This window comes from Pan troglodytes, chromosome 12 (assembly GCF_028858775.2).
Source record: "Pan troglodytes isolate AG18354 chromosome 12, NHGRI_mPanTro3-v2.0_pri, whole genome shotgun sequence".
Taxonomy (NCBI): Eukaryota; Metazoa; Chordata; class Mammalia; order Primates; family Hominidae; genus Pan; species Pan troglodytes.
In genome coordinates this window covers 53,696,913-53,721,270 of record NC_072410.2, presented here as the reverse complement: position 1 = coordinate 53,721,270, position 24,358 = coordinate 53,696,913, and the positions used below count along the sequence as shown (strand labels likewise).

Here is a 24,358-nt window from a genome sequence, read left to right as displayed (position 1 = left end):
ACTGTCAGACGTGATGTTTCAAATATGCCCAAGAGGCAATGATAGCTCCTTCTCTTTTCCTCCCGTCCCCATTCTCTGCATACTTTAGATGAAATATTCAGTGAGGTGGGCCGGGGATTAAATTAGATTAAATGGAAAGTAGAAATGGAGATTAGACATGCTCTCCTGCCACCTAAGTATTACATGAATATATTTGAAAGATAAAACTCTCTTTTTCCATAGTTTATGGAATATGAGGGAATTTGAAAGGCTGGGGAAAGACAGCAGCCCATGGAACACAGACCACTGCAGCAGCAGAGCTCAGAGGATGCCTGTACACTGCAGGGGCTGATTCTGAGTTTGAATCAAGAGTATCTGGGCTCCTACTAGTGCTTCTCAATGAGGGTGCTGTTAGCATTTTTGATGGGACGGTGTTTCATTGTGATGGACTGTGGGATGCTTTAGCATTCCTCATCCTTGCTTTCTAAATACCATTAGCCTTTCTGGTCATTGTGATGACCAATAAGTAACAGCCTCTATACTTATTTCTAAGGTTGGTACCACCTTGGTTGAGAACTCCTGACTAAAAGAAGGCAGGGCAGAGCAGGGTATGCCATTGATGTTGATTCCTAGCATCCAAGAACCACATCTGGGCATTTGTCTGAAGGAAGAAATTGGGAGGCTTCCATGATAAAAGCTCCAGTGGAAATTGTAGACCTTGGGAATGAATATGCTAAACTGAGGTTCTCAACCAAGGGCCAGATCACAACTTCAGAGGCCTGAGGCAGACGTGTATTTTGGAAAAGCTTCCCAGGTGATTCTGATTCAGGTCCCTCCCTCAGTGAGTCATAAGACTGAACAGGAAGACAAGAAAAGCTGCCCCATAATGATGGCTCATGCTTATGGCCTTATGATGAGGATATAGCTGAGGCAGCACACACCTTGGAGCTGGGCTACAGGCAGAGCTCTTATTTTAGATGGTGGCAGAAGAAACCACACACCATATGAAGGCAGAAGAGCAAAGGTCACTGAGAGGCCATGTTTTGCCCTTCAGTGTTGCCAGGTCCTGCTGTGTGTACATATACATTTAAGCCATGATGTTTACTAGCCAGGACACTCCTTTGCTTCCTTTCTCATAAGTCTCCCTACATGAAATGTGCCTCATGGGAATGCTTAACACAGGGCTTAAGAAGGCCACCTTTGGAATCAGGCATCTGCAGCTTCAAATATCAGCTCAACGCTTCAGCAAGCATCGTGACCTTGGGCAAATTATTTAGCCTCTCCGAACTTCAGTATTGTTAATAAAATAGGCATTAAAATGTCTGCCTCACAAAAGTGTTGTAAAGATTAAAACCTTTAATTCACCATTTGGCACATGAGTGCTGAGACGATAGATGGTGATGGTGATGGTTATGGTGGTGGAGGTGGACGTGATGATAAAGATGATGGTGATGGTAGTGGTGATGGTGACAGTGATAGTGGTGATTATGGCAATGTTGATAGTTGTGATGAAGATGATGATGGTGATAAGGATAATGGTGATGGTGGTGGTGGTGATAGTGATAGTGATGATGATAATGGTAGTAGTGATGATAGTGATGGTGGTGGTAGTGATGATGGTGATGGTGATATGGTGATGGTGGTGGAGGTGGAGATGGTGGAGATGATGATGATGATGATGATGATGATGATGATGATGATAGCAGTGGTCATGGTGGTGGTGGTGTTAGTGCAGAAACAGAATATGGTCCTCTAACAAGAGATACCTCCATAGATTCCAAGCAGTACTGCCTGGCTAGGATAAGGAATATATCAATTCAATATTTATCAAGCTGTGCTAGAGTTCTGGAATCAAAAAATGCCTAAAACAAGTGCCAAGTCTCAAGGAGCTCATAGTTTTGTAGAAGACATGGAGAAACAGTGAAATAATTTAATTTTGGTTGAGATGAGAGGGACTTAGGAGGCTTCATAGAGGAGGTGACTTTGGATCTGGAACTTGGAAGTTGATCAGGATTTTGTCAGGTGACAAAGTAAAGAAAAAGGCAACATTTGGGAAAGCAAACGAACACATACTCTTTGTAATATGAGTGTGACAGGGAAATAATCTGGAAAGAGTTTGGATTTTATTCCATCAGGAATAGGTTATGAGATTAAAGGTTTCTAAGGACAAAAGTGTCAAGCTTATGTATGTGTTTTAGAAATACATATCTATCATCTATGTTTGCAGTGAGGATGAAGGAAAAAAATAATAAATGAGACTGGGGGCTCTTTTGTGTTAAGGATCAGCAGGATTGGATGAGCCACTGGCTGAGAGTGAATGGGAGAGGAAAGGGTTGCAACAGTAAGGAGCAGGCATCAGAAGGAAAGAGAAGTTGGTGTGGACATGCTAAGTCTGAACATGTAGGGCATGTGCATGGATATGTTGAGTAGGCAGTTAGCTTGATACCCTGGAGCTGAAAATAAAAACTTGAGTGTTGTAAGCCCAAGGGTAATAGTTGAAAATGCAGGTAGGGATAATAAATAATATCAAGATAATATCAGGATTTTTAAATGCCCAGAAGAGGTAGAGTTTGAAGAGGAAGATGGCCAAAGTCCAACCCAAAGGAATTGCTAACAGGAATTGTCTGGGCAAGAGAAGAAATTACATTAAACAGAGCTGAGAAGAAGCAGAACAGTCAGAGAACCAGCAAAGAATTGTATTAGTGAGGCAAGGAGGGACAGAATTTCAATGGGGGGAAGGGGTGATCATTCAGATGTTTTCTCCTGAAATCATCTCCTCCTCAATTTGTGGTCTTGGTGAATGGTGGCACTGTAAGTCCAGCTACTTAAGCCAGAGATATGAGAGTAATCTCTTGTTCACACTCAAGTCTGATGATATCCACTGCCATATCTCTCCCAGGTTGACCTTGTTCTCTACCTTGTCATTGTCTTAGCTCAGGCATTCACCATTTTCACCCAGTTATTGGTCTCTTTGCTTCATTTCTTTACCCCTCTCCCCACCTTGTATTCTTGACAATCAATTCTAAAATTGATCTTTTTAGAACACAAATCTAATGTCGTTACTATCTTCCCTCTCACCTCTTACCCCTTAGACATTTCCGAAGCTCTTTCAGGATAAAGTGTAAACTCTTCAGCAAAGTATGCAAGACCCTTATTGCTCAGGTCACTATGCATTTCCAAAACTTCATATCTTACCATATCCCACATCTTTTTAATTTTCAAAAAACTGTACTGCATAGTTCCCCAAACTAACCCATGCCCTCTCTTGCCTTTGGCTCTAATGCCCTTCACCACCACACCCATCTTTACCTAGGTGATGCCTCTCCATTTATCCTTTGAGATGATTACTAGTACATGGTCCCCTTCTATTACTAGTTGCGGGCTCCCTGTGGTAAGAAAAATAATAATAATAAGAACAACCACTTTTCTATGTTATTTCTTCATTCAAAGTTCCTTCCTTATTCAGAATCTCCTAAACCCATAACAACTCATATTGCATGACAAGCAGTGGAGTGGTCCCTTTTCAAGAGATGGAGAGGAAAAACCCTTAGTGTTTGTCCTATGAGGTTTCATCCAGTGACCTGACCTGTTTTTCCCCTGATGCTTAATGATATGCAGCCCTAATTAATAAATACCTGTAGAGACCTCCTGGAAGATGGCTTTCCCAACATCTTGATTGCAAAAGGATTATGATCAGAATCATAGTCAGCCTACCATCACTCTGGACGTTAAAAATAATGCAGATTCCAGGTTTGCAGAAATTATATAGCAAATAAGAATTCTATAGCAAATAAGAGAAAAGTGAAGACTCCTAACTGTAACTTTAGACCAGTCACAATAATAAACAATATAAGGTAAAATGAAACTTCAGATGCTATTAGACAACACTAAGCATAAATAAACGTTAAAGTTCATTGTTAACAGAGTGACCAAACATCCTAATTTGCCCAGGACAGGCCTGGTCTATGCTTGTTGTCCCAGCATAATTATGAATGTCTTCTTCGTTTACTCTCAAAAGTTTCTCAGTTTGGATTTTAAATTATATGGTCATCCTGATTATTAACTATTGTAAAAGGCAATATCAAAAGGAAAGGGGATTGAAGGTCAAACAGGTAAAGCAACTTGCACACTTTGTTCCATTAAAATGGGCAGCCATTTCAGCACTCCTGCTTCCATTTAAGTGCTCTAATTTTAAGTCTTTTCTGGAATCCTCACTCCCAAATTCCCGTAACAATTAGCGGAAGTTCTTTAATACCTCTCACTATCTTAGCACCTAACACTCTGAACTGTAATTGTACATTTCCTGACCCTTCCATGGGGAGGCAGTGTTGCCTAATGGTTAAGAGCACAGGGTTAAACCCAGAAAGACTTTATGAGCATAGCGTTTGGACAAGCATGGACTTCAACATGGACTCTAAGTCTAGACCACTTGGGTTCAAATCTCAGCCCTACCACATACTAGCTGTATGTCCTTGAGTAAGCTACTTAACCTCTCTATGAATTCAGTCTCCTCATCTGGAAAAAGGGAGATAATAATAGTATGTGTCACATAAGGTTGTGCTCAGAACAGCGTTGGCCACACTGGAAATGCTAGCTGTTATTATTAAGTGGCAATGAATGTAAAGTGCCCAGCACAATGCCTGCTGCTTAGTCAGTACTCAGTAAATGTCAAGTGTCATAATTATTCATCTTTATATAGACTACAAAGGACCAACCAGGCACTCAAATATCAGTTTGCTGATCAATATGTGGCATACTATAAGTAGGTCCAGCAAGATGAGAACTGAAAACAAGCCATATACTTTAGCAGAAATAAGGGCATTGGTGACTTTTGGAAGTGCTGTTTTGGGGCATCATAAGAGCAGAAACTAAAAATTAATGAGCTGAGGGGCTTAATGGGAGATGAGAAAGCAAGTTTATGACTTCAGAAAAAGATCTGGAGCATCTGGAGCATAAACAGTTAGCTTCTCCCTCATTCCTTTCCCCTCTATCATCTAAAACTGTCCCATCTCCCAAAAGAAAAAGCCTGAAGAAAGTGTCTAGGAGACGCTGCATCAGGTCCAGAGACTAAGGGCGTTGACACTGACATGCAACACATGCGTTAGAAATTCACTAGAAATAAAGCAGACGGACTGAGTATGAAAGAGGTCAAGCCAGGGTCTACTTTCAACTCTGTTGCCAAATTGTAAAAAAATATGGAGAGAAAGATCAGTGAGGAGCCCCTAGAATAATCCCAGATCTGGAAGTGAGTTTGCAGTCGAGTGGGGACCTGAGAGAGATGAGAACCATCCCCTTGGAGCCCTGTTGCTGTTGGGCATCAGCATCATGCAGTGGCAGCTGCTCTGTGGGGGTCAAAGGGGAAACCAAGCCACAAGAGATGCCTATGAAAACCAGGCACCTCCATGACTGTGATCCTGTCCAGCGCTGCTGAGTCCTCCCGCTAGATCGCGCGCCTCCAGGGAAACGGCAGAGTTTTGTGTTTAATTATGTGGATGTACTGGGGATCAAGATGAGGCCAGGTATAGCACAATGTGAACCTGAAGTAGAGGCCAGGCCAAAGCATCCCCTACATATGGCAAGCTGGAATGATGTAACTGTGTCCAAAACAAGCAAACAAACCTTGCAAAGGTGAAGTTCCTTTGTGGAAATGACTGGGGTTGATTCCATTCCCCACTCTCCCCTAACTGATGGAACAACAACATGATCTTACTTTAGCCATCAAGACTAACTCCTTTTCACCAGATTAATTCCTTAGAGAAGTTTATAAGTGTGAGATGATGCAAGTGTGTGTGTGTGTGTGTGTATGTGTGTGTGTGTGTGTGTGTGTAAGCTATTTTGGAAGCAAATGCCAAGCCAAGTTATACCTTTCCACATTCAAGGATGAAAATAGGGCCTACAAAAGTTTAGCACCTTAAGATAAGTGATTAAACAAAATTCCTGAGGTGGAAGAATAATATATTTATGGAAAGCATTTTCAGTAGCAAAAAAAAGGTCAATTGTGGCACCATATGACTTCAATTAAGTTAAATAAAACAGTAAATTTGTGAAACAGGAGAAAAAATATGAAGTGAGAAGATAAGGGACTTAGAACAGTTAAGGAAATATAAAATAATATGGAAAAATTTAAAGTCACCAAAGAAGCAGTAGAGAGCAGAACAGACAATGCAGAAAATGAAATAAATGATGCAGGCATGTTTAAGGAATTCTCATAATTTGAGGAGGAAAACACAGCTAGAGGAAAGTGATGAATGATAAAATGATAAATAATGAATGAAAAAAATAGCTATTCAAAGGACCAAATAACTTTGCATTGCTAAAGTATAGTCTAGAAGAAACTTTCAATGCTTTAATAGAAGAAAACTCTTCTGACTTAAGAAAAATTTGAAAATGCAGATTAAGTAGGCTCACCAAGTGATAATCTCAATTATTCATTAAAAAACACTAATACTTAAACATTTCCTGGTGACAATCTTTAAAAGACAAAAGAAGAACTTTATAAGTGGGAAGAAAACACATGGTACCTGCGAAGGCTCTGAACATTAAACGGTGAATTTTGATTGACACAATTAATCTTTTATGATGGATAAAATTTTTGATGAAGAAATTCTGATGGATTTATGAACTAAAATGTTATACCTAGCCAAGATATCACTTACACATGAAAAAAAATAAAAAAGCATTTTCAGATACATATGGATTCTTTCTGAAAGGGGAATGGGATAATTTTCTTCAGGAAATTATCTGAAATGTGAATCAAAGTTTAAACATATAAAATATAATAGTTATTACACAAAAGAAGTGGAAATGACCATTGAATCAATTTTAGCAAATATATGTCTAAATAGTATTTTCAATAAATTTTGACATAATATTGCATCAACAGACAAAACCAGTCTGTCATGAGAAAGGAACAAGCTGAAAATAAGAAGCTTTGGGGGAAAAAATACACTGTTTCTGAATATTCAAATCCATTAGAAATAATGACCACCTCATTGAATATTACAAAAAAGTAGATTTAGTTCATCAGAGGACAGTTTGAGAAAATTCCTCAGAACTTAAGCTGAAAGGATGCAGAGATTAAAATTATGAGAAAAGAGGCCAGGTGCGATGGCTCTCACCTATAATCCCAGCACTTTGGAAGGCCAAGATGGGCAGATTACTTCAGGTCAGGAGTTCAAGACCAGCCTGGGCAACATGTTGAGACCCCCCCCCCCTTCCATCTCTACTAAAAATACAAAAATAATTAGCCAGGCATGGTGGCGCGTGCCTGCTGTCCCAGCTACTCAGGAGGCCGAGGCACGAGAATTGCTTGAACCCAGGAGGCAGAGATTGCAGTGAGCCAAGTTCACACCACTACACTTCGGCCAGGGCAACAGAGCAAGACCCTGTCTCAAATAAAATAAAATAATGAGTAAAGAGAAAAGTAGGTCAAAGACTAGATCCAGGATATCTAATATCTAATATACATATATTAGATATATATAGATATAGATATATACACAATAACAATTCTGGGGACAGAGAACACTTATAAGAGATACAATAAAAAATAATAATAAAGGAAGATAATTTTCCTGAGCTGCAGAAAGATTGGAGTCTTTAGATTTGGAAGATTTAGGTAAAATACTCAGCCTAATTAGTTTTTTTAAATGGTCTACAACTTGTACAATCTTCGATAATTTCTTAAAATATAAGAATAGAAAAGTCTACATTCTTCCAACAAAGAAAAAAAAATAGGCTCAACAAAAAGGAAAGTGAGATTCAGACTGGCGTTAGTTTTTTTACTCTACACATTAAATGTTCCAAAAAAGCTCAATAATTATAAGGTTTTGAGTGAAATGTGATTTTAAAATTCCTTAGTCAGGCTTTAAAATGATACACATTTTAAAATTGTATTACTTACTGAAAAAATTACCTAAAAATATTGACATCGGAATGGAAAATATATATGAAAAAATATATAAGAAAAAGACATGGCATAAAAGAAACAGAAGGAATGGCTCTAGAAAAGTTAAGAAGTCAATAATAAGGCCATCAGTGAGACTTTGTAGCAAAATATAAAACTGAAAGAATGGATTGTCAATAGAGAAAATGAAAAATGTAAAATTTTTATGCGAGGTAGCAAAAATCACTCATATTACATTTACATATGCAAGAAGATGCGGTTTATTCTTAGCTCCCAAACTCCTCTTTTCTTCCAAGTCCACCTTCTGGGTAGCAAGAGGGAGGGAAATCCATAAATTTTGAATCCAAGTTGTGATAATAGTCCATTGTGGTGATTTTTTAAAATCCCTTTAGGTAAAATGCTCAGTCTTTCAAATGTTGCCTTTCCCTCACCAATAGAATCTGGGTATTTGAAGGAGATGGATTTGTCTCTGTGAAGGAGTCCTTCGATTCTGGACCAGTTGGTTTCATGGAAAGTTCTGTCACATCTTCAAGGAACAGAAAATTTCAGTACTAGTGTTAAACGCATACAGACAGCAGGAAAAAATAGTTTCTCAATTCACTTTATGAAGCTAGCATATATCTAATAACCATATCTACCAAAGATAATACCTTCATACACAAAACTTCCCACCAACTTCTGAATAAAAACTTTAAATTTTAAATTAAATACATACTGTTAAAAAACTAACAGTATAGTAAAAGAATAATATCCTAAGACCAAGTAAAATTTATCCTAGGAATGCAACAGGGCTTCAATATTTGAGAAATGTGTAAGATAACTCCAATTTTTTTGACTGCTGAAGATAAAAACTGTATCTCAGCAGAATCTGAAAGACATCTCTGAATACTTAAGCATTCAAGGATATATTCAAAATATATTTTGAACCCTATACCCTACAGAGAATAAACTTTCCTTTCAAATGCCCATGAAATATTTATTAGGTCACAAAGAATGCCTCCATATATCTCCCAAGGCACAATTTTTCCAGTCTGCATTATCGGCAATAAATAACAGGAAATGAATAGCAAAGTACACCAAAACTTCAGCTATCAGGAAAAAAAATACAGATTTGTATATTATCTTGTCATGAGAAAGACATGACAGTGAATACAGAAATTTAGAAAAAAACAAGTCTGAAAGAAAGTGATTGTCTGGGACATAAGCTGGCAAACTATGGCCTGCAGCCTGTTTTTGTAAATAAAATTTTATTGTAGTACGGCCACATTCATTTTGTTCATGTACTATCAATAGCTGCTTTTGTGCTACAAAAAGCAGAGTTGAGTAGTTGCCATGGAGACCACATGGCCCCCAGAACCTGAAATATTTACTGTCTGGCCCTTCACAGAAAAAGCTTGCCCACCCCTGGACTAAGAAAACATTTGCAACCGAATATAAAATGGGCCAAAAATATTGAGACCAGGGTCAGCTTCATGGGCATGGGACCTGTGCAGTCAGTCACCCAGGGCCTCTCATTTCAAAGGGCCTGGCCCTTGGTTTAAGGGCCATCTTGCCATCTTGAATTTTGTTAAGTTTTGAACAAGAGACACTGCATTTTCATTTTACCCTAGGTTCTGCAAATTATGTAGCTTATCTTAATTGATACAAAGAAAAATGAACCATAAATGTGAAAAAATTATGGCTTATAGTTAAATACATCCAAATTAAAACAATAGTGAAATCAGTTTGTCCTTCCTCTGCCCACCCTCACTGCACAGTCTAATTACATTGATGTGGGTACAGTCTATAGGGTAATTGGCTCCTAGAGAGCCAAACATGAACCCCTCATTCTTAGCATCTGTCCCTCCCTCTCTCTTTTCTTTTCATAATCCTCAGATAGCAAAGGGCTTTCTGTCCCTCTGCTGTACTGCCTACCCTAAGGCATGGATTTCTTCACCAAATGACACAAGAGGAAATTATGTCCTCCTTATATTGTGATCTTAATCCTCCAAGTTTTGTTCTTTAACTGCTAAAGGAATTTAGAAAATCTCTCTTTGACAAAGTCTTGCTTCCAAACCAGTTGTCTTGCTGCAAAAATCATATTTTGAATTTAAAATGTTAACTTTTTCCCCTTTTCTGCATCACTGCTGGAGAAACAGAATCCCCCACTGCTCCAGGGTGGCTCCTGCCTGATGGATGTCTCCGACTGACCAGGGTCACTTTCTGTGCAGTTGCTAAAGAGAAAAGCACAGTACAAAGTTCAAAATATTACCCCCATTATGTATGTAAAGATATTGTTAAAAAATATTCATCAGAATTCTTTTATAATAGTGAAAAAGTAGAAGCAACTCAATGTACAAAAAGGAATTATAGCTATTATAAAGTCATAATTATACAAGTTATAAAGTGGAGAAAATGGAGATGTTACAAGTGATGTTGGGAAGGATTAGTGAATGAAATAAAAATTTGTTCATAACCATAATGACATTAAGTGAAAAAAGCAGAGACCATAACCTGTAAATACACAAAGTGAAGATGCTTGGGAAAAAGTCTGAAAGTAAAATCATTGCAGTGAAGGCAATGGTTCTATCTGAGCTGTGGGATGATGGGTGATTTTTATTTTCTTCCTTTTGTTTGTCTTTCCCTCCTCTCTACCCACCCCCCCAAAATTTCCAACAATGGACCTGCTGCTTTTGTGATACAATATTTGTAAACCCTCTCCCTTGGTGCCCTCATTCTGAGTCACTTCCTCCTAAGTGACATCATCCACAGCCACTCTCACCCTACGATGTTGACCCATCCCCCTTTGATCTTTCTGGGGGATGCAAAGTGGCTACTGTGGCTTCATCTCTGTGAATCTGGCGAGTGTGAGAAACGGAGCCGCAGCTGTGCATTTCAATTATGGGAAATACCTTTTGGGTTACTAACCCATTGTCTGTATTCTTAACAACAGTGCTTTTGTGTTGAATCTGCACCAAAAGTACCAATAGTTGATATCAGAAAATGTTTTTAGGGTTCTCCTGGTGTACATGTGTTGTGTGTGTGTGTGTGTGTGCACATGTGCCTGTCGAAAAAGGCAGAGTGGAGTTGAAAGGAGTGCATATTTTGCTTTTTGATCATGATCCACAAGAAAAATACATTTTATATCTTGACACAGTACATATACAATACTTATGTGTAATTGAACAAAAGTTAACACATAACATTCTTTTTGTTACTGTATGCAGTATATTCTGGTATTTCTATTCTATTCTATTTTTTTAATGTTAGCAATGTCCCATGACATTGCTTTCCCAAATCACTAATAAATTCCATTCTGCAGCTTAAAAATCATTGTTTCCATAGGCATCAGTTAGATATACTAACAGGATATTTCATCACAAGTCAGTCGAGTGGGGCTGGGCACCCTGTCCTGGGGTCTCAGTGACACAGACAGGAGCAGGGCGGGTGGCCCCAACTCAAAGTACAGTGCTCAGTGACTAGGTTTGGGTCTGTATTGGTGTCTAAAGAAGTTGGAGTGGAGGCAAAAGTCAAGGTCAAGCTTTTTGAGCAAGAGGGAGGCATGGCTGTGACTTGAAACAGTACTAGGAGGACAAAGCCTGAAGGCCTGGGCCAGGTTTAAGACTCCAGGCAGTCAGAGGACAGGGCAAGGCTAGGAGGAAGCAGAGAAGGCATTGCCCTCAGATTATTGTTCAGTTACTTCCAAGGGTCTAATATGCAAAGAGTAGAAGCAAAATAAGAACTCCAAATCTCATTCTGACTTGTCTTCTAAAGGGCACTCTTTTCCTTGGAAGCAGCTGGGGAGGGAGCACAACAGCAAATGAATGCAGGGTCTTTGACAGCAGAACCAAGTGTGAGTCCCACTTACATGCGCCTGAAGCTGCTGAACATGTCTGTATCCTTCCAGGATTGGGACCCAAGTGGGTTGCTGAGGACATCAGTGACTTCAACTGGGTGGGGCTAAGGACAAGTAGAAATTGGCAGTTTTATAATTTCCATCCTTAGAGCTGCTCTGCTCTTCCAGGATTAAAAGACTCCTTGGTGATGGTTCCAACTGCAAACTTTCTTTTTCCCTTTTATTCTATTCTAATCTGTGTGCAAAAGAAGGGAGGATAATTTAAATTCAATTTGGCCAACTTGATTCTTTCTGACTCTGGTTGTATGTGTGGCTAATGGAAAGAGCCTGTGTTTTCTAAGGAGCTTAACCACAGGGAGGTTTGGAAACTCACATAAACAGAAAAGAATGCACTTCAGAAAACAAGTCAGAATGAGATTCGGAGTTCTTATTTTGCTTCTACTCTTTGCATATTAGACCCTTGGAAGTAATTAAACAATAATCAGAGGGAAGTGTCAGGTTCCATGCAGAATCCTGCACTGGGAACACACAGTGAGTGCAACGTCACAAAAATTTCTTGACTTCTTATCATGTTCCAAACACAAGAGAGAGCATAGAAAAACCAAAATAAGAAAGACACTCTGGAACTGCTTTCAGCAACAACCTTCTGGGTCTAGTAGTGAAGACTGGTGGCTTTCCCTCCCCATGGTCTAGTGAGTCCTTCTCCAAGGCCAAGTCAGATGATAGTGTGGGAGGGCATTGACTCTGGTTTTGAGTACCCAATACCCAAGAGTATTGAAAGAATCTTCAAGCACAGAACTCTGTAAGACTATCTTCAAGCAGAATTCCTGGGAGGCTACTTGAATTCCAAATTCTGCTGAGATTTGTGCAGTGAAACACAGGCACAAAATCCCAAGAAGAGGTCTGGACCCTCTGTGCCATCCTGAGACCAAGTTGACCTATAATAGCCTTCAGGGGCTAGAACTGCATTTGAGTTAGGATTTAATGGAGTCGAAATTAGGGACCTTTTCCATCCACTGATTTCTAGAACGTGGCACTGCAACTCTCTGTGACTACAGCTTGCCCAGCAGTTACGTGTTAAAGGCAGTTCTGGAAAAAAAATCTACAACAGAGTCCAATGAAACACTTTCTAGTACTATTTATATTTGGGCTTAGAAGGTTTTAATTTCCAACTGCAGCTTTGGTGATAATGACTGGATGGGCCATACTATCTGAAGATGGTATCAGGACTCCATAGCCAGAGTTTAAGGTCATTGACTTATAAAGAGACTGACATGATTAATGGCATATTCTATACATTGTAGGGTGGAAAGAAACTGGAATTGGATCCACTTTCTGCCATTTCCCCCAGCCAACACCTACCTGGTTGTGACCAGGAGTCCACTTAGGTCTTCAGGATTGAGAGGAAGCCCAGGGTCTGAACTACCCTGAGTCAGTTATTCTGGCAATAGCTACTAGGGCAGTTTCCACACCAGAAGATCAGTTACAAGGCCAAGTGCAGGTGAGACATACGTGTTTCAACAGAAAGTCTAAACTTAGTCATAGACCCAGCAAATTCATCCCTATGGAAGAAGGCAGCGGGGGGCGGGGTGGGGGTCTGGTTGAGGTCCCAGTGGTCATGGATAGGAAGTCAGCTGGGATTGGTGGGTGGTGGTGAGGCAGGGGAGAGGACTGTGGCATCAGACAGGTAAGCCTCCTGCCACTGGGGCTTTGGGTTAAAGAAGTATAAGCAGTACCCCCAACAAGTCTGCTGCCATGCTGAAACCATAAGCAGCGGACATAGGGCTCTTTCTTTCTCCAAGAGGTGGTTTGATCTTGCGCTAGGACAATGCCTGCATGTGTGGGTTAAGAAGTTTCAGAAATAAAGAGTAGAAGGAGTCCAAGGTGCAGATCGAGATAACCCTTTACTCTCTTTTTCCTTTAGTAGCTGAGGCCCCTTGGAATCCCAGGGTAACCCAGAGAAGACAAACCCAGTTTGGTTCCTAGAATCTTAGAAGTTTGTGGTTTTACCTTTGATGATTGAGGAGGCAGGCTATGTACATCTCCAGCGTGGCTCAAAGGGTGTATATTTTGGTTAAGGCTTAAATAATTGTGTAAAGAACGATCACTTACATACATGAAGTGACAAACCCCAGCAGCGACAGGGCAGCTGTTAGCAGAGGAGCAAGCCTGTCATTGCCTTTTTGCCTCCAGTTTTGTCTTAAAGCTCTCATTTTATTTTCTTCTTCAGAAAATTCAGCTCTTGCCCATTAGCAAGAGTTTTGATGGATGTAGACTTTTGTCAACACCCAAGGATATATTTTGGATCTTTCCCTATATCTGGCATCAACAAATCAGGTGAACATCAAAACGGTATAAACTTTACATCAGTCAGATAGAAGTATAGTGAAAATGACATGTTTTAAGAAAGTTGGAAGTATGAATTATCATTGGGTGACACTTTTCAATAAGTAAAGGAATGCAAATTAATTTGTGGCTGTGAAATAGGGCCACTCCTTGAGAATGAGGAAATATTAACACAAAAAGGATTTACTTCAAACTCTTGCTCCTTAAACAGGGAGTCAATAATAGTTTCCCAATTCTAATTCGAGTTCCTATTTCACCAACACATTGTTTCTCCTCCTAGTATAATTTCCTGATTTTATTCTTTTATTTCTATGGGTACATAGTGGATGTATATATTTACAGGGTACATGAGATGTTTTGATACAGGCATGCAATGTGAAATAAGCACATCATGTAAAATTGGGTATTCATCCCCTCAAGCATTTATCCTTTGTGTAACAAACAATCCAATTATACTTTTTAAGTTACACTTAAATGTACAATTAAATTTTTATTATTATTGACTATAGCCACCCTCTTGTGCTATCAAATACTAGGTCTTATTCATTCTTTCTAATTTTTTTTGTACCCATTAACCATCTTCCCAGTGTAAATTCCTCCCGGCAGAAATTCTCTACCGATGAGGAAATTGGACATGGGATAAAGGAGGTTTGGAGATTCCTCCCTAATCATTAGATATCTCACCCTACCCCCTCAGTAACCAGAATTTCAAAGATTAATTTTTCTGGTTGTATGGACCAAAACACAGCATCGCATTTCAGAAGTGGCCACTAATGGCCAGTCTTTAAGGAAATCTCTTGATTCTAGTGGAAAAGGGTTGTAGAATTCTGGATTGGCAATGGCTTATAGGCAGTCATGTGGAATATCTTCTGAAGCACCTGGACAGCATTGGGCCATCTCTGCCAGATCACCACCCAGGACCCCCAGGGCCAGAGCATCCACCCTATGGCTGGAGGATGGCACCCTGGACCAGTCTATGTGACCTGAAGTATACAAGTGAACCCTGTCCAGGGGGATGGCCAGGTCTTTATGAAAGAAGATTTCTAAAGCTTTAAGCCCAGGGCTAGGATATGCAGTTCTGGTGAGCTCGTGGGAGACTCCAGATGCCATTCAGTTCAGAGATCTACTGATGATCATGTGGGCCCAGTCACCAAGCAGCTATGCCCTAGAATCAGTGGCCCATCTGGGAAGGCTTCTTACTTCACATAAGTCACGGGAATTGGCGAGAGCCATCTGAGTCCCAAACCCAGGCTGTTTATCCAAGCCAAGGCAGAATAGTTGAGGTTCAGTTGGCAAAAGATCAGGAAGCTTCCATGAGCAATGGAGGCTTTTCCTCTTCATGCTCTTCTTTCTTTCATTCAAAAAACAGGTAATGCTCGGGAGGGAAATTTCTTTAAGACCGATTGCCACCCAGTATCAGGGGATGCTGATAGAGAGGTGGACACGGTGGCCCTGAGAGCATAAGGCAGGGCCTTATGCATAAGGTAGTGATCCTGTCCGTGTTGGTTAAAAGCAACATGGAGAGACCAACCTGAGTTTGCTTGTTTTTTTGTTTTTTGAGATGGAGTTTCCCTCTTGTTGCCCAGGCTGGAGTGCAATGGTGCAATCTCAGCTCACTGCAACCTCAGCCTCCCGGTGCAAGTGATTGTCCTGCCTCAGCCTCCTGAGTAGCTGGGATTACAGGCATGTGCCACCATGCCCGGCTAATTTTTGTATTTTTAGTAGAGACGGGGTTTCGCCATGTTAGCCAGGCTGGTCTCGAACTCCTGACCTCAGGCGATCCACCTGCCTTGGCCTCCCAAAGTGCTGGGATTACAGGCGTGAACCACTGCGTCCACTGACCCGAGTCTTGAATGAAGAGTTGCTTGCCACTGCGGACAATGAGTATCCCAAGCAGATGCAGTATGTATAAAGGCTGAGTGAGCAGAATAGACAAAGGGGTGCTTTTGACAGGAGGGGACCCTGGCACGCTCCTTCCAGATCCCTTCCCCATCTCCCCAGCTCCTCACCTCCCCTCTACAGGCTGCATGGTGCTGCACCATGAAACCACTTGCTCTTCCCCAACTTCCATGTTTTACACCAAGGATGATCTTTCTCCCCTTGTCTTCCTCACAAGTTTCTACCTGTCCTTCAAGAATGGGATTAAAAACCACCCCCCTTCACAGCCTGCACCAGCACAGAGAGCCATTCCCCTTTTCTTTTTTCCAAATGCACAGTCCTCAACTGCAGCACTTTTCATGACAGGTTACATATTAATTCTTCTGTCTTCCTCTCTCATCTCTGAGTTCTTGAGGGGAAAGCACCATTTCTTAGCCATCTCTGCACCTTAGGCAGCTAGAGTAGTGCTGGGTGATGTTATTTTTAATAGTTAATGAGAAATATTAAATCCCCAGTATAATCTTCCTGCCTCTGGTTATGCCAAATATCATCTCAAATTAGCCAAAGTGGGGTTCAAGATGAGCACACAAAAACATAATTATAATGAATATCTCCTGTATGAGGAGAAGAATCCAGGATTGAATCATTGCTTTTGACCCTTTTTACAGTGCCTATTATAAGATTCTAGACAATCTGTGTTGTTCAAAAAAGAACAAAGGATAATATAATGAACACCCATGCGTTCTCCACATAAAATGAGCAAATGTTAACTTATTTTCCCATTTTTTTAAAGAAATAAGAATGTGTATGTGAATATATTCATAGAAATTGTGTACTGGTGGATTTATAATTTTTTTCTCTAGCAGTGGAACAATGACTATCTCTGTAAAAGATGCCTATGTACATTCTCCAGAATTGAAGTTCTAGATTAATTTGAGGAAAGTGAGACATCCTTATGACACAGAGTATCTAATGGTATGACCAGAGCATATTATACCACTTTTTCAGGTCAGACAGATATATCATTTCTGGATATGGGACAAAGAAAAATAAATTGTCCTCCTGGAAATGGAATACACCCGATCAGAATGAGAATTCTTGTGACTATCATTCCATTAAAAGGAAAGCAAAAAGTCCTCTTAAATCTCTATAAAATAGTTTGAAACAAAGGAAAAACAGCAACAAATAGCTCTCTGGATGTTAAAATTGTAAACGAGTGCATAATAAATAAAAATCATCAGAAATCAGTGGAAAATGTTTGCAATACAAAATGTCAGAGTAGAAAGAGCAAACTCTAACCTCAACAGTTATTAGAATGGCAAGCAGAAATGCAGAGCTTGCCTGAAATTGATCCTTAGGTGAAAGGGAGGAGGCATCACAGCTACTAAAAAGAGTGGGTTTGAATAGAAAAAACTAATCGGAGCCATTGCAACAAACTGAATATGAGCACTATGGAAAATATAAGCTGACTGAAGCAGTAGGAAATGGTACCAGTGAAACAGAAGTCAAACTTGGGAAATAAAGAAGCCCCTTTCCAAATCTAAAATCCCATGATTCCGTATGTCCTAGGGAAACAGTTTCCTTCTTTTGTCACTAAGAGGATTCCTTTTTCGTATAACAAAAAGCTGTGTCGTTTTTCTTCTTTTGTTTATTAATACGACTAAATTAGATTTCCTTAAATGTTCAGCTATCACTACCTTCCTGAAATAAACTTCACCAATTAATTAATTATTATTCTTTTGGATTCCTGCTGTGTTCATTTCATTAATATGATTTAGAGATTTTGCATCTATATTTACAAATGAAGTTGGACTCTTTGGGGAGGGGATGTGTTTATCGTGTGTGCTAATTTCATTTAAATGGATTAGAATAGTTTTTCTTCCCTAATCAGAGAAATAATTTAATAGCACAAAAATAGCTGTTCTCGAAGATGCAAAACTCACTTGTGAATCTCTTTGGGCCCAGCGTTTGTTGTTGCTGCTGTTGTTTTTCAGGGTTTGGGTGTGTGGATTTGGGGTGGGGGCAGTGCGAGATTGGGGGAGTTCTTTTACAACATCTTAAAGAACCCTAACAGAAAGTTGAAACAGCCTTTCAAATAATTTCCAAAGTTACAGAAGTTTCAAGTAATGAGTCCAGTTATTGGAGAGGTCAAATGTAAAATGACAGAATGTGAAGATAAATAATACAAGGTAAAGACAAATAAACACCTGAGTCACGCAACACCTGCTTTTGTTTTCCTAGATCAGGAAGTGTGCTGCACCACTGGAATGAAATCTATTACTTTGTGGAACAGTTGGCTCACAAATTCATCAGGTGAGAAACACTATGCATTTTGTTCACTTGTAGTTCTCTGTCATGAGTCAAACTAGTCCACGTTTGCTATTCTATTAATTACTACATACTTTGGGGATGTTTTTTGACTAAGTTGGGCTCTCAGATCTCGGACCAGAGACTGTTTGCTTTGTTTTCATCTTTGCCACATTTTAGAGTAACATTTGGCTTTATGTTTTTGGGAGGAGCCAAATCTGGTTACGAGACCAAAAATATTTAGCATTCTCCCTTCTCTGTTGAATAGCCTATTCTTATTACCTTTAACATTTTTCTTGCACACTGCATCATGCAGCAGCAATTGGCACATTTTAGCTGGACTCACGTGTAGGGTGTACAGTGTGTAGGATGAACAATTCATCCCAGTTTGCCCAGATCTTTCCCAGTTTTAGCACTGAAAGTCTCACATCCTAAGGGGAACCCTCCTTAGTCCTGAGCAAAATGTGACAATTGGTCACTCTCTAGCTGTGTGTACTATCAGGTAGAATCCTCTGAGCATTTTCAACACCACTTTCCCAGGCAAGGCAATGCAGTTTTGAACATAGTCACTGCAAATATCATGGGAGTCTTGGACTTAGTAGTAAGGAAATGAGGTCACTTCACCCCGCTGTGTACAGCCTCCAAGGGATAACACAACAGTAATAGCTTTCATAGAGTGCTTGAAGCAAGCTGTCAAAGTCTTTGGTAAAATTGGTCTGATCATCGTAAATTCTAACACAGCTCCACTTCATGCTGATGGCCTCCATAGAGTCTTCCAGTTGATAGGAGTGACCATAAAGTTCTTCTTTGAGTAAGGTTCTCTGTCTCAGAATACAGGTTATCCTCTAAGCCCTGGGTAGTGACAGACATGTTACCCTCAAATTTGGTTATTGACCTCAGCACATACCTACCTGCCTAATTGGAGGGAAAGGGTTAGGAGGTAGCTTGTCTGTTATGCCAAAAATTGGAAGCTGCAGCAGGAAGCATCTAAACCCAGATGATTAGGAAAAACAGATGCTGAGAGGACAGAAGGGAGAAAAAGTACAGGAAAAGGAGAGAAACAAATACATGGGTGGTGTTAGAAAATGTTTGAAAGGATCATAGAAACTAGGAATTAAAAGGAATGAGATTTCCCAGCCTATCCTAGGAGGCGTTGTGTAACTCTCTACTTGAATAGCTCTGGTGAAAACTCACTGCCTTTGAGGCAAAAGTCCAATAGTTGGACAATTCCAGTTTTCATAAGTCTTTTTGTCATTAAGCCAAGACGTCCTTTCTTCACTCGCAGCCATTGGTCCTTTGGAGTGATATAAAACAAGTCTGCCTCCACACCCTTCACAGTAACTGCTCTGTGTCTCATTGGCTCTTCTGGGCTTCTGTTCTCTCTGAAGTGGAGGAGTCTAGTGGGATAGGCTTTGAAGTCAGGCAGATGTGAGTTTGGATCTAAGTTCCGTTGTGCAACCGTAGCAATTCACCAACCTTGGCTGAACCCTAGTTTATATATGAGGCTTATAAGAGAAAACATGTGCAAGCCCACCAGTCCAGCACCTGGCTTAGAGTGGGCACACAACATCTTTCTCAGTTCCCTCAGCAATCCCAGACTCTTCACTATCTTAGAATCTTAGAAAATTGTGGGCAGGGGCAAGGGAGGGGATTAAGAGAACCCTTAATCCAATTCCCTTGCTTTATAGATGAAGAAACCGAGGACCAGGGAGGTTGACATGGCTTAATCCAGACAAGGCACCCTTCTCTGGTTGTCTCCGCTAACCCTACTTGGCCATGGAGCCCCTCAAAGTGTGGAGCCAAGATCTTACCATCACCCAAACTCCACCAGGCAGAGGCTGGGCTGTCGTCTGTTGACAGTCACAGCCCAAGTGCCCATAACAGTGCCAGACACATAGTACATGCTCAGTCAGTATTTTTAAATAAGTGAATGAATGGGCAATTTTCATTTATTTATTCATTTTAATAAAAAGTCTAAGGCAGCTGGGACTACAGGGGGGAAATTCATTCAATAACAGTGGCTGATGCCAGTACAAGTACATCATTTCTAATCTCAGTGGGATTTTTGACATTTTGAGTCCTTTTATTTATCTTTATTCTGACCTTCTATCATTTTTCTAATAATGATTCTTATGCTTTGCTGTTTTCCTCAAGCCTTCAACCTACACCTCACACCCATTGCTGTCAGCAAATAACCTCACCTCCTACTTCACCAAGAATCCAGAGAGTAGTAGACACGAGTTCAAGTTCCAATCTACTCCTAAAAGATGCATATATGTCCTTCCCACTAGTCTCTGAGATCCAAGTATCCCTCCCATGTAAGGCCAACCTCTCCATTTTAGTCTGACTTTATCCCATTGTCTCCAGTTTCCTCCAGGTCTTTGTTTCTGTCTTGTATTTTTCTCTACCTTTCCCCTGGCTCCTTCCCCACAGTCTACAAACACAAACTAATCTCTCCTGCCCCTTGTCCCAAAAAAAGCAATGACAGTGAAACTCTTCATCTTGTCTTCCTATAGATGGGACCCTATTTCTCTACTAGTTTCTCACTCATTTGTCTTTAAAGACTGGCCATCTCCATATCCTTACTTCTCATTCATTCCTTAACCCACTGCTATCTGGCCCTCCTCCCCACCCTTCACCTGCTTGCCTGCCAAGGTCTCACCCAGGGATGACCCAGAGGAAAAATCCAGGAGCACTCTGCAGCCTTTAGTCCACTGGATGCAGAGGTTTCATTGGATCCAGACTTATCCTTCCTTGAAACTCTTTCCTCCACTGGCTCTCATTCTGCTTCCGTCTCACTGGCCTCAGCCAGCCCTTCCCACACTAGTGTTGGTTTTGTATTTGGCTCACTTCCCTCCTCACTGCTGACACTCTCTCTGAACAACTTTGCCCACATCAGTACACTGAGGACTTCCAAATTATGCCTCTAGCCTAGACTTATATGCCAGTTGCCTCTTGGAGACCTTTATTTTCCACATTTCAAATTTATTATTTCCAGAGCTGAACTTGACAGAAGGGGAGCAGTATATAATGTGGCAGTTAGGAGCCCAAGTTCTAGAATTAAAACACTTGACTTCAAGCCCCAGGTCTGCCACTCCCCCACTGTGTAACCTCAAGGAAATTGTTTCATCTTTCAGGGCCTCAATTTCCTTTTGTGGAAAATAGGAACTGTTAGTTTGATATGAACTATCAGGATTGGTACTATAGGTACCAGTCTCATACAGTTGTTCAAGTATAATGAGATCATACGTGCAAATCACTATGATCTCACACATGGTAAGAACTCAGTAAGGTTGGCCATTATTATATTATTATAATCATTATGATTGTTGTTATTATCATTTAGGACATGGTGTCCTGCTGCCCCAGTGCCGGGGAAGTAGTCCCAGGCAGCACGGGGTCATGGACAGAAAACTGAGATCTGTTTTAGGGACCAATATTCAATTCACCAGGTATTGCCTGAGCTCCTATCAAATATTAAACACCATGCCAAGGGCTTCCAAAGATGCATCAGGCACATGGTAATAAATGCAGACTTTATCCTGGAGACAGTAGGAGTCATTGGAAATTTTATAGCAGATAAGTGACAGGTTCTAATTTTTGTTTTAGGAAAATAATTCTGGGAGCAGTGTGAAGAGTGAATTGGAGCAAAGAATCTTCCTAGGCAAGACAGCAGCTAGGAAATTGTAGTGGTCAGACGATTGAGGCCAGGATCCTAAGCTAAGATACGGGAAGTGAGGCAGGTTTGAGAAACACTTGGGGAACTGGAACTGCAAGGTTCAGAGCCCGATCAGGTGTGGGAGGTTATTGCATTGTGAAGAAATAGATTGATGCTATGACGGAAGAACAAGTTGAACACACAGAACGGCATTGCATTGCTGAATCCACTGCAGTCTGATGGTCCATCTTGCAGACTGAGAAACAAGTTCGTCCTCAGGTGAGAGTGCTTCTGTCTCCAGAGTGTGACTCTTACATTGAGAATGCTCCTGAGCACTGCCATATAAAAACCATGCCAATTTATTCATTAATAATGAGAAGTATGACTACCAAATGGAATAGATATTCTTATGACCAGTCAGCACATTCTCTCCTTATAGGATAATCTCCTTGGGAAGCCAAGGAGAAATTAAAAGTTGATGGTGATCCCACTTTCAGATCAAAGGGAGTTTGTTATATAATGTTAATAGCTGATGGCATCAAGCTGCAACTCATCATTAGAGAATACACCAGGCTACCGTGGAAACATTATCAAATTTTACCTATCGGGATCCCCTTTTATAGACACCATACAGATTGGTCCCCTTGTTGGGACACACTTCAAACAGAACACAGGGCACCAATGAAGTTTATCATTCTTACTCGTAATCCACACTCACTAAGCAATGATATCAGGTCAGAAGCAGCCTCAGGAAGATCCAGTGTGTCTTCTCTTTGACCCACACTTCAAGTCCACTGCTGGCTAATCAACACCCGCAGCACCAGCCTAGGAGGCCCCCTGTGGGTTACGGGTCTTCAGCTATGGCAGCCGTGATAGAAAGGGAAGGACAGGGAGGGAGCCTGAAGGGAGTGGCATGCGCAGTCTTATTGTCTGTCCTAATAGAGCTTCTTTTCCTTTCCAGCCCACAGTTGAGAATGTCCTTTATTGTTTTCTCCACCCGAGGAACAACCTTAATGAAACTGACAGAAGACAGGTAAGGATACTTCTTATCTCTGTTGTTAAAAAGTCCATCACTTCCTGAGTAGCCCTGAGATTTGTGCTCTGGTGCCAGCCTTGACCTGTTGATCACTTTAATCTAATAGTTCCTTCTTTTACCCTAAGTTTTTAACCTTACGTATGGGCACGTGGGTCCTGCTGCTAGTTTACTCTTCAGTTACTTTTGATAGAATTTCCTGATATTGGTGAAATTTTATAAATGATGAAATTACATTAAGATAAATCTCACATTTGATTGTTGATTCCATCTGCTAACTTGGAGCGAAATGTTGGCAAACCATATTATTGGGGGTCTATATTTTCTTTTACTTAAATTAGACTTATTTTGGATTAAGGTTTCAGATACAAGTGCACTGTGAGACAGGTAAGAGCTTGAAATATTTACTGTTCATAATTACCCAGGAAGGGAGTAGAAAGGGAGGGCTTATGGTACCACAAAATAAAAGGAAATTTAAATAGTGTAAAAGAATGTTGTTGACACAAAGAAGTTAAACTAGGTAGATCTAGCTTAACAAAAGTATTTTAGGTTTTGCCACATTTTACTTGCAGATGAAAACTAGCAATAACAGAGTCATATCATTTATTCATAGTTAGGATGGTATACTAGAGAGTGGAGAGGATAGTCTTCCCCCATTTATGAAATTGTACACTTTTTAAATAGTGAGATGGCCCACATGAGAGAAGCACCATGGGGAACACATGTGGGATTATTGGGAGACTCATATATGGATGTGTTGGAAAAAGAAAAGGAGGAAGGGCCAGTACAGGGGGGGCAGGGAGACTTTATTCTCTAACGTTCTTATAGAAATGAATATAGGACTAACAGGACAGAGTAAAATTTTCTAGCTGAAGTCAGCAAACTTGAGCTAGTCCCTATTTTTTTTCCCATGACTTTGTTAGGATTTGTAACAGAAAGAGTGCTCTGTACCATGTAGGAGTTTTCAAATCCTGTTACTCCTTCAACCTGATCTACTATATGCATGCATTTCATTAAAAAAAACAGGAGTTTCTGATCCCTTATTAACAGAAGGAGAAACTGAGGCCATGTCACCTTCCCAAGAATAGCAAACAGAACCCAGACCAGACCCAGGCTCCACATTCTTTTCAGTTTACCTTGCTGCCTTCTGTTCAACAGAGAATCATAAAATCCAAGACACTTGTGTGACTTGCCTTCAATACTGGCCAAGGATTTTAAGAAGCTCTGAGACGGTGTCTCTAGCCATCTCAAGACTCCTCATCTTGCTCAGTCTTTAGATGATGCCATCCCTTATGCAGAGATGTTTTTTGTTCCGCGATGGGGAGCTAAACACCCCTCTCACCTGTTCTTCACATCCTCCAACCCGAGGCTTCCTAGTGCAGCTTCATGCTGTCCATGCCCCATGCATAAGAGTTT

At 40.5% G+C, this 24,358-nt stretch overlaps 1 protein-coding gene across 5 annotated transcripts in view; it reads left to right on the top strand.

Moving 5' to 3' along the window:
• ANTXR1 (ANTXR cell adhesion molecule 1) overlaps positions 1–24,358 on the top strand; it is a 236,365-nt gene that overhangs the window by 8,813 nt on the left and 203,194 nt on the right. For all 5 annotated transcript variants that reach the window (XM_525774.8, XM_054677938.2, XM_054677939.1 and 2 more), the window contains exons 2-3: positions 18,186–18,257; positions 22,871–22,942. In XM_525774.8, coding sequence (XP_525774.4) covers positions 18,186–18,257; positions 22,871–22,942 — 144 coding nt within the window. The remainder of the gene's footprint in view (positions 1–18,185; positions 18,258–22,870; positions 22,943–24,358) is intronic.